General features: G+C 43.7%; 1 protein-coding gene across 2 annotated transcripts; it reads right to left on the reverse strand.

Annotated features, from left to right (window-relative positions):
- Nucleotides 1-188: 188 nt before the first annotated feature.
- On the reverse strand, nucleotides 189-8,412 carry tbx20 (T-box transcription factor 20). 2 transcript variants are annotated; one of them, XM_057045749.1, is made up of 8 exons: nucleotides 8,031-8,412; nucleotides 7,180-7,420; nucleotides 6,502-6,666; nucleotides 5,557-5,665; nucleotides 4,444-4,602; nucleotides 3,669-3,745; nucleotides 2,318-2,430; nucleotides 189-2,119 (listed from the first exon to the last, which is right to left on the reverse strand). In XM_057045749.1, exons 1-8 carry the CDS (start codon nucleotides 8,158-8,160, stop codon nucleotides 1,791-1,793), a joined length of 1,323 nt encoding a protein of 440 aa, XP_056901729.1. In that variant the 5' UTR covers nucleotides 8,161-8,412; the 3' UTR covers nucleotides 189-1,790. The 2 variants fall into 2 exon arrangements, with proteins under 2 accessions (XP_056901729.1, XP_056901728.1); XM_057045748.1 differs by having other exon boundaries at nucleotides 2,318-2,433.
- Nucleotides 8,413-10,437: the final 2,025 nt, after the last annotated feature.

Consider the following 10,437-nt stretch of genomic DNA (forward strand, 5'->3'; position numbering starts at 1 on the left):
TCCTCCTGAAACATTTGTAGACTTCTATGATTCTCTTTTTCTGGAGTCTTGAGCGGTTCTGAAGACCTTCAGCCAGACTTGTGGTTGAACCTTAGACGAGCATCTTCTGTCTCTACTGATGATACTGAAGCTTAAATAGGATTTCATTTATTACAGAATGATGAGATGACAGAAAAGTCAGAGACACGTTGGTTGGTGACGTATTTATATGTTTTTAGATGTTTACAAAGGCTTTAAATGTGACGTCATACACAACAGGTTCTCTCCAGGCAGCAAAATAAATATATTGCACTTAAAACGTAAATGGAAAAATAATCGTTCAGTGTCAGATAGCAAAGAAAAGTTTCTATTTACAAATGTTCCGATTGTTCAAAGTGGAAACAAAGTTTCCGTCTAATAAAGTGAAGCATCATTAACCAATAAAATGACTTTAAATGTTCCCAATTTCACGTTACTGATCCGTCAAATATAATAAATTTTATGATACGGGAAAGAGTTTTGACTTTGTTTTGATTTCAGGCGGCAAAAGCGATAAAAACCGGATCTGGAATGTTCTTAATTTGAAAAAGATTCGTTTTCCATTTTGAGAAATCTGATCAGTAATCAAACCTGGACCCTTTTTAAAAGACATGTAAATAAATCCCTTAAATTTGCTGCTGAAATCATCAACGTATTGGACCAGCGTTCCTCTTCAGGATTCCTGAGTCCAGGACGGAATTATTGGAAGGAAGGAAAACTTCCTCTCAGGTCGTGTGGCTGATTTCACGTTAGTAACGTTTTAGATGCTCAGAGAAAAACGCTGCTTTCTTTCAGCTCGGCGCCACCAGCCGAACATCTGCTGACAGATGTTGGTGCGCGTTAGCAGGCTGGAAATACCCAAAAATGTTGTTTTTGATCACACCAGGATGTAAAATTCTTCCTCGCTCTTAAAAAAAACCTGCAGGGTCCTGGCTCATTAACGCTCCGGGTTTATTTACACGTCTGTACACATCTGGACTGCAGTTCTACCCGTCGGCAAAGCTTGGGGACACAACCCGTTGTTGAAACCCACAAAGATGTTGGGGCCAAATCACAGGACTGAGAGTTTGTGCAGGTCGGTGAGAAGGTTGGAACACGTTTATGAAGGGCTGACGTGTCGGTGGTGATGTCACAGCTGTTGGTTTGGGTTCTACTCACATGCTAACACTAACAGCAACATTAAGTCTCCTGATTTGACCGTTTCTTTGATGATTCTTTGATGTTTTGTCCCAGTTTTCCCTCCTAGATTTTAAACGCTGGTGTGACTGTTTAAACTAGAGCTTCACTGTTCCTATATGTTCCGTGTAAACTGGTTTTCTACTGCAGTCAGCATGCGTCCTATATGAATACGTATAGATAGATTTTACTCTTGGCAGAGGTTCCGGGGTAAATGCTGCATTTAAAGTCTTTCTACGCTTCATTTTTACACAGATTTCAGCCGGGTGGAGTAACTGTACAAACATCCGACCTTCTTTAAAACCAGAAGGTCAGCTCAGCCGGGGGGCCCCGCCATGGTTCGCGGAGGAGTCGGCCATCTTTAAAGCCTCGGCAGGAGCCTGCAGACGTTTAAACAGTGTTGGGAGGAGTTCCTGTGGAGGAGTTGGGGCTCCGCTGGTCCCAGGTCAGTAACAAACATGCTCCTTGCACCATCTGGCCCCCATGGTGACCATGCGCCTCCTGTCCTGGATTCCGTCGATGCGTACCTCATGTCTTTTCCTCGCTCGGCGGGGCAACTATCTACAAGCTACGAGTCGTCTGCTCCTGCGGCGGAATCATACGAAGGGAGTCATAACGGTGGAGGAGTGGCGAAGTCCCTGGATGGCCGCGTACGGCCCCTGCTGGAAGTAGTGGTGGTAGCGGGGCATGTGGAAGGAGGGGAAGGACGGCCCGCTGCCTTGCATGGTTCCGGCCAGCGCGGTCGGAGTTAAGGGCATGCCCAGCCTGCTGTAGGGGGGCAGCGAGCCCTGGATGGGGTGGGGCAGTGAGGCCCCGGTGCCCATCGCCGCTGAAAGAGACTGTGGATGCTGGAACCCGGAGAAGCCCGAAGTGGTGGTGACCCAGGAGCTGAGCGACAGGTTGTCGGAGGCGGTGAAGGCGGAGGCTGTGGGAAGGTGACGCACAGGTAAGTGTTACCAGGATGTTGATGGACAACGTCAAGATGAAACAAAACCGAGCTGGGAGAATCTGTTGCTGACTACGGGAGAGCACGAGGGCCAAAATGATCAGAACTTTACACAGTTTCTAACATCGGGTTCAGGCAGAACCTGTGACATCACCACAGGCGTGACCTCCGGCTCACCTCTACTGTGTGCAGCGTGCGCATCCTCGCTCAGGCCCTCCTCGTCCCCGGCGTAGGTCCGGATGGGCGACCGGGCGTACGAGTGCTTGTGGATCAGATTCTCCACACTTTCCCTGCAGCAGAAGCCGAAAAGAGAGCCGCCAACGTGAATCTCTTCTACTCCCCAAAACAGGAGAGAGACACTAAAGGGGACGCGCGCACGCTGTGCACGGTCTGTGTTTTATTCATCTTTCACATGCATTGTTTTTATTCATGTCTGCGTGTGCGTGTGTGTGTGTGTGTGTGTGTGTGTGTGTGTGTGTGTCTACCACAAAGTGCATTAGCTCTTTTGAGTCTTGTCAGATAGCACTTCTCAAACACAGCAGTGCAAATAGTGTGTGTGTGTGTGTGTGTGTGTGTGTGTGTGTGTGTGTGTGTGTGCGGGTGTGTGGACAGGCAAGTGGTCTGCATCATGAGGGCCATGCGTCCACATTAGCCCCCCCCTCCCACCCCTGCCCACCCCCCCATCCCTCCAATTAGGTTAGGGAAGTGCAATATCTGTCAGCAGAGGAGTACAAATGTGTGTGTTTTTATCAGCATTGGGGCCTCCAGCACAGCAGACTCCCACAATGCACGGCGATGGCAGCAGGGAGGGGGTGGGTGGGTGGGTGGGTGGGGGGGGGGGGGGGGTGGAGGGGGTCTGCCTGCTGGTTTCAATCAGTCACTGCAGCCAATTGAATTAGCGTGTGTTTTAGTGCAGTGGCCGACTCCAGACTAATGTGATTTCTGCAGCTCCCCAAAGATCAATTGATCAGGACTAATTCACAGCCCTCAAAAAGAGAGAGATGGAGGGGGGGGTGAGGGAGGGGGGGCAGTCTGGCTGGTTTGCTACCGTCTCTTATTCCAGATGTTGGAATAAGGAAAATGGAAAAATGTTATGATTTCTTCAGCTGATAGTGCTGGAATCAATAATTACAAGTAGTGTGTTGGATTCAGGAGTGTGCATAAAAATCCTGTAAGCGTGCGCTTGTGTGTGTGTGTGTGTGTGTGTGTGTGTGTGTGTGTGTGTGTGTGTGTGTGTGTGTGTGTTATACTCGGAAGTATCTAATTCCCTCCTGGAATTCACAGAGAATCAAATTCTTTTCTGCATCACCACTTGTTGCAGCCTGTCATCCACATCATCAATACTAATTTAAAAAGGTCCCGATAAGGAAATAAAACAAGGAAATAGAGCGAAAAGAAGGAATGTGAGACTAAAACCAAAGAGCACGTAAACAGAAAATTAAAAGGCAGAAACAATGAAAATAAGAGAACCGGGACCTGATGTAATAACTAAGGATAAGCAGGAAACAGGACCCAGAATCCCCTGTACCTCTCCATGTCCGTCAGCCGTGATGAGTCCCGGAACCCTTTGGCAAACGGATTACTGTCGATCTTCAGCTTGGTGATCTACGGAACAGCAGACAGGTTCAGTAGTTCCTCGCAATATTGCTGGTATCTGAGCTGCACTTGATGTCGAACCAGTGAAGGTTCGTCTCTCGTAGATGATCTTTGGTTCAACAGTGAGGATCAGTTCCATCATAGAGCTGAAATTATTTCTGCTTCCTGTTTAGCTTCACCCCCCCAGGCCGATATGGTGAAAGGACATCGTGACACCAGTCCACATGGGCTTGTTTTAGCCTGTTGGAAATGCTAATGCTGTGGCAGGCACCTGCCCAAATCTGAGCTGGGTACGAGTCGATGTGTTCTGGTGCCCTCTATCGTCCACAGTGAGCGCACTAATATTCCTGGGCATCACTTCAGTGTATTCTCTATGCTCTTCTATCCACACCTGTGATGCTTCTCTCTGCTTCTCTTTACCATGTGGGACGTTTCAGCAGTTTAAGAACAACAGAGACCTCTTTGTCTTATCGGGATGATGCAGAATACTGTTGTGGAGGCTTCGGTCTGGGTCTTGTCATCGAATTTGATGCTAATTTTATCGCATCTGTTTTTGTTTTGCTCAATATTAAATGTGATTTTATAGTTCAAGCTCCACTCTTAAAGTGCTCTGGAGGTCTGAACATCTACCCACGCTCGCTCATCTCACAATAATCCATGATGGCGTATCGGTTAATCCACAAATGAGACAAAGGTCCATCACGTACCAGCTGGTTCTGATAGGCCGTGACAGCGGTGAAGACTGTCTCCACGAACACGAAGGTACGGAACTCCTCCGACTTGAGGTTGAGCAGCGAGGCCGTGTGGTCCTTCTTCTTAATGATGTGGACCCGTGGCTGGTACTTGTGCATGGAGTTCAGGATTATCTGAAGAACCACGACAGATAAACCGAAAACGGGAGTTCAGATCAGTCTGACAGTTTTTGTAGTTTCACACACACCTGAAAAATGTCAATTTACAATTTTAATGTTAAGTCGTTTCCACATAAGGGCGGAAAATATGAATATGAAATTAACTATTGAAAACTTTGGATTTACATTTAAATTAATTTTCTGATTATGTATATAATTCCAAATTAATATAATAAATAAGAATGATTATCATAGAAAGTGAAAATAGCTGTCAATAGAAATAATATGAATTAAAATCGATAAATTACGGGAAAGCATTTTAATCTTTTATAAACATTTCTAGATTTATTTTATATACTGGCCAGTTTCACCTTCTATTAGAAATACTTCCGTAATTGATTCGTTTTCTGTTTGCATCGAGCTGTTTAAATATCAGCATCTTAGTTTTTCTACCTGACTTTAATTAATCATTTAAAAGAGGTTTGATTGTTAAAAGTTTGGGACTGCGGGAGATGAAGAAATGAAGCTGTTGATTATCTTAATTTAATTTTTTTGTAATTTTTCATTTTCTCTTATAAGGACTTCTAACGTCACGTTTATTATTTCCTATTATTGTTAATTTGAAGCTAGGCAAATGTAACTAGTCTTTTCCGTTTTACAAATATTTAAATAGTAATAAAAACGACTTCGGAACACTTCTCTTTAACGCTTCAGGTTCTGCTATTTGCGTATTTTTAAAACTAAATCTGGAGCATAATTATTGATCATCATAAATTTGTTGTTCGTCGCACTACATTTAAGATATTTTCGACAGTTTATTAAGTCTTTCTTTAACTGTAACATTGGGCTTATTGGGTGATAATTATGAAAAAAACAAGCTCTTGGTTAACACCTCGTTATTTTAAAACTCCTGTTCATAAATGCTCCATAGTTTTTATACAGAATATATAATGCAGAATTAAAACTCACGTGACCATGTTGGTCCAGCTCGTTGTTCGTCAGTTTGACCTTCTCGAAGGAAACCATCTGCTTCATGAGCTGCTCCCCGGTGAACGGTGAGTCCGGATGGACGTACAACCTGCGGGCCCAGACGGAACCGGTCAACATCTGCTCTGATTGGCCGAGGCGGTTTTTGGGTGAGTGTTTTCCACCAATCAGCGAAGAGAAAAAAACCTGCTCTGCTCTCCGAGTGGAAGAATTTAGACGTTTTTAAATGATTATTTTACCTATGTTTCAAGATCTTATGTTAAATCAAAACACGTAAATAAAAGAAAGCCGTTCGTAATAAGTGTAAGTTGCTATTTTTAGAACGTTAAGCTTTTTCATGTTACTTAAAAAAACAAAAAAAAACCCAACAATATCCCAGTTGTTAAAAATAAAATAACCTCGTTCGGAGCTCGCCGCACCCTGCTGCTTAAATTTAAATATTCTGAGCCACGACAGTGAGTGACGCCCGTTTTAACAGATGTTTTACGGTAAAATGAATAAATAAATAAAAGACTCGAATTATCTTATTCCTCAGTTTTAGTGGTGACGTCATCCTTTGGTGCGAAAAAGAGGTGCTGATGCTGCTACGCCACAAAATGTAGTCCGACTTAAATTGAAATAGAACCGGAATAACTATTAACTAAATAAATATCTGAACAGTTTTTATTTTTTTCAACTCTGACTTTATTGTTAAATATCAGACTTTGGCGTTTTAATCTAAATTTTAACAGACGCGACCCAAAGTTTTCTACAATATCGAATTTAGGTTATTTTCCCGCCGCACTTTCCCGCCGTTTTCTCCTCATTTAAAATCACACGTCAGTTCTCTGAAGACCTCCTCGCTGCCTCGCGCTGCCAACGCGTCGCGTGCGCTCAGGTGCGCCGGCCTCGCGTGCTCAGATGAGCTGCGGACCGCCGCAGGCCTACCTGGCGGGCAGAGGAGGGTCGGCCTTGCCGGCCACCAGCCAGGAGGAGCGGTGGTAGGCGTACCGGTACCGCTTGTTGTCCACCGGGACGATGTCCATCAACACAATGTACTTGGAGTCCTGGTCCACTCCGGAGAAAGAGACCCGGATGGTGGGAAACATCCTCCTGAGGACAGGTGACAGGCGAGTCGGTAAATTACAAAGGTGTGCGTTAATTTAGGTCAAATAAAGGCGATAACCGAGGCTAATTATCATCAGGGTCATGCCGAAGATTTTAGCCTGGTTTTCAGCACACGGTGTTAAAATGCGTGTTTAAAGAGCATTTCTAAGCAATATTGACTTTAAATTTGAAAATTCTCTCTTGCTGATGTGTTACTTATACATTTAGACAAAATAATTCCGTGATTTTAATTAAAACATTTTTTTAAAAAAATGCTATTTCCAATTTTTAGCCATTTTTTACTTTCAACAGGACCAGTTGCGTTCGAGGTTAAACGTAATTGTGATGTTTTTGTTGTTGGAGGATATTTATAATACACGACTAACCCTGACACAACAGAACAATGGATCATCTAATAAACTATAGTTATTACTGTTGTTAGTAGTCGTGTTTTGTGGTTAATTCTTTATCATGCCGGCCAGGGAAGATTTTCCAGAATTCAACATTCTGGGTTTCTACCTCCCGGATTTGGTGATGATCATCTCGGTTCCGAGCTCATGGAACTTGTCCCACAGCTCTTTGGTCTCCAGGCTGCAGGAGATCTTCGCCATCTCCTCGCTGGGGACGCCGGGGTTGGTGGGGATCAGAGGCTCCGTGCACACGCCCGGCGCGCTCCCGCTGCTGAAGTCGCCGTGTGCGTCCATGGAGGAGAGCTCGGAGAGAGCCTGCTGGCTGCAGGAGGACTTCTCCACGAATTGTTCTGAAAGTAAAATAAACACAAGTCAGAAACGATGATGGAGGTGAAACATTTGAACCTTTTGAGTTTATTCTTCGCTCCGAATCCGCCTTGAATTTAAAAAAAAAAGGTCTCTGTTTTTCTGTTGTTATTCACAAAAATACAGTTTGTATTGAAATAAAGGAAATTGAGAAATAAACAAGGGAAAATTAGTGAATTTCCTAAAAAACTTTTATATTTTAATTTTATATTAATTTCTTCCTAAAAGCGGGATCACAGCAGGTGTATTTGGTGCATAACTATTGGTCGTAAAATGTGATTTTTATTTATAGCGCCATTAAAATTGATCCATAAAATGGACGGAAGCTGTTTTAAAACAAATCAAGCTCGGTTTGGAAAACTAATAAAAGCAAAAGTCAAAACATCCCTCTCACCTCAGGTAAAAATAAATCTATCGTTTTGTGTAACACTTATTTGTCTTTTCTGTCATATTCCATATAAATTTAAAAGAGCCTTTTAAAAATGTCATTTTCGGCTGATCCGGTTGATATTTACTTTCTTCAGTTTCTTGTGCGTAAACTTTGGTCAGAATCTCCAAAACATTTCTGAGACGGTTTTCCAGGCCGAACCTTACCCAGAGGTTTGATGGTGCTCTCCTCCGTGTCCTTGTCCTTACTGGACTTTCCGCTGGACATCAGGGCGGCGATGGAGAACGCGTTGGCCCGGGACGAGAGCTGCGGTTTCGGGGACGACGTGTACTCCATGTCGGGGAGGGGGAACACCAAGCAGAGGGAACCAGACCAAAATATTCCACTGACGAACCTGGAGAAATCCTCTAGAAGCTCCTACCGGTGGTCCACCAGCAGAGGGAACCCAGCAGATCTGTCCTGCGCGCACAGTCTCAGATGAACCCTTGTGGAGGTCTGCTCGGACGCATGTCGGGCCGGAGGGAGTCCAGAGGCTGCAGCGCGTCCTGCGGTTTGTGGTCTGAGGATCTGCTGCTCTTTGGGGAGCTCCAGCCCTCCTCTTATAATTCCTGGAGCCCTCCAATCAGGGCCTTCGCCCCCACGTCACCGTCCCAGTGTCCCGGCGCGGCTCTGGTACCGAGCAACCAATGAGAGGAAAGCTGAACTGTCACACAAGAGCGTGTGCGCGCGTGTGTGCGCCTGTGTGAATTCAAACATCCTCTACCAGAGCCACATTAGACAGATTTATTTAACTTTGGGTCATGTTGACAAAAAGAAGCTTCAAATTTTGTTTTTTTCTGACGTTAAACTTGAAATTCCGAATACTGTTAATATGAAAGTGGAATCTTCAAAGAAAAGATCGGAGCAGATTTAAGGTTTAAAGTTGCATCCTGAGATCAGCGGCAGTTTGGTGGGAAAATATTTGTTGCAATTTCTAGGTTGAAATACAAAATCAGAAGGAATTTAGCCTAAATAAGGGAAATCTCACAATGTCGAATTAAAACTGACTAAAAATCGGAGGTGAAATAAAATCAGATTTTTTTCCCCCCTGAAATAAAAGAAATCTTAGAGGTTTATTTATTGATTTATATTTATTTTACCCTCTGCTAGAATTCACAGATCAGAGTGAAAATCCGGATAAAGAAAACCTCAGGGTTTGAGAGAAAACAGAATAACCATAAAAAAGGATAGAAATTAAGTATTAAAATGAATAAACCTGTGTAATTAAATTTGCTGAAATAAAGATTTATTTCTATTAAATATAATAATTGCGGTATTAAAAATGGATTTCCAGGATTATCATGTGAAAATAAATCTGAGATTATAGTTAGAATTCAGAAATAAATCAGAAACACAAATTTTCCCAAATAAATTAATAATGCATAGCGATAAAGAAAGTCTTTTTTTTAATTATGATGAAGATTATTTTTTGGTACTTTATATACTCATTCAGGAGGGGCTGCGGGGAACAGCTAAACTGAAATGAATGAAGTCCTGAAGCTTGATGTGTCTCAGCTAATTGGACAGATAATAACTGGACTGAATTATATGGCAAAACCTGCTTGTTGTTTGTGTATTAACATTTTAGCGTAGCTGGATCCTCGTGTGGCCACCAAATGTTGCTGTTAATGCCCATCGGTTTTGTAGTTTAGCTAGCAACACACAAAAATGTGGTCAGACCGTGTCCAACCGCTATGCATCCATTGCGTGCTAGGAGCTAGCTTGGTCATCACGTGAAAAACGGCCCCCTGGTGGTTGGGTGGGATACAGCATATACCGCCCCCCCCCCACATGACGAGCTCACATCAGAGTTCCCCACAGAATGTTTGTCGTGTTGTAACAGTGTTTGTTTTCTACTGATGGTTTCAATCTGAATTCATAGAAGAAGAAACTCCGACAGTGGAACGTTTCATCGATACTCTGGCGCAGCGACCATCTCTAGTGGGACTGGTGAGTGTGCTTTTAGCCCTCGTTATGTGACGTCAGGTAAGACGGTCCTTCAGCAACTGTGAGGAATGCCTTCACCCCCCCCCCCCCACACACACACACACACACACACACATAGAATAGTTATTGAGTGCAGCAGCAGCAGTCTTGGGTTAATCCGTTCTGTGACACACATCAGTGAGTTTCTAATCTCTCTCTTCTCTCTTGTACACACACACACACACACACCACACACACACACACACACACATCCACACACAGCCTTTTCAGCACAATGTGGTAACAGGAAATGTACTTTTTCAGAGCCCATACGGTAACAGAGTTACGTTTATATACCACTGATATGCATACCCTCTGGGTACAAGGAGATTCCCATTCAGTGGGCAGAACAGATCCAGATTTTGCCCCCAAAACAGCTCCAATGAACCTTTAGTAGAGAAATACAATGTGGCCTCCTTAAGATCCCATCTTTGGTCTAGAAAAAACCTTAAAATGTCCTCTAAGGTGCCCATGCGTAGATGAGACGTGTAATTTGTTTTTTAGACAGTCCCATACGTTAGAAAAAGAGCACACACACACACACACCACACACACACACACAGTTACCATCAGGGATCCTGGAAAAGC

The sequence above is a fragment of the Takifugu flavidus genome, chromosome 10 (genome assembly GCF_003711565.1).
Source record: "Takifugu flavidus isolate HTHZ2018 chromosome 10, ASM371156v2, whole genome shotgun sequence".
NCBI lineage: Eukaryota > Metazoa > Chordata > Actinopteri > Tetraodontiformes > Tetraodontidae > Takifugu > Takifugu flavidus.

What these genes read in the sequence shown, in the direction of transcription:
- tbx20 (XM_057045748.1), bottom strand. Translation starts at nt 8,160, where the DNA reads ATGGAGTACACGTCGTCCCCGAAACCGCAGCTCTCGTCCCGGGCCAAC. An exon ending in GACCCTCCTCTGCCCGCCAG is followed by an intron (nt 5,666 to 6,501) that starts GTAGGCCTGCGG and finishes CTGGGCCCGCAG; the next exon opens with GTTGTACGTCCATCCGGACT. An exon ending in GCACGCTGCACACAGTAGAG is followed by an intron (nt 2,120 to 2,317) that starts GTGAGCCGGAGG and finishes ACCTTCCCACAG; the next exon opens with CCTCCGCCTTCACCGCCTCC.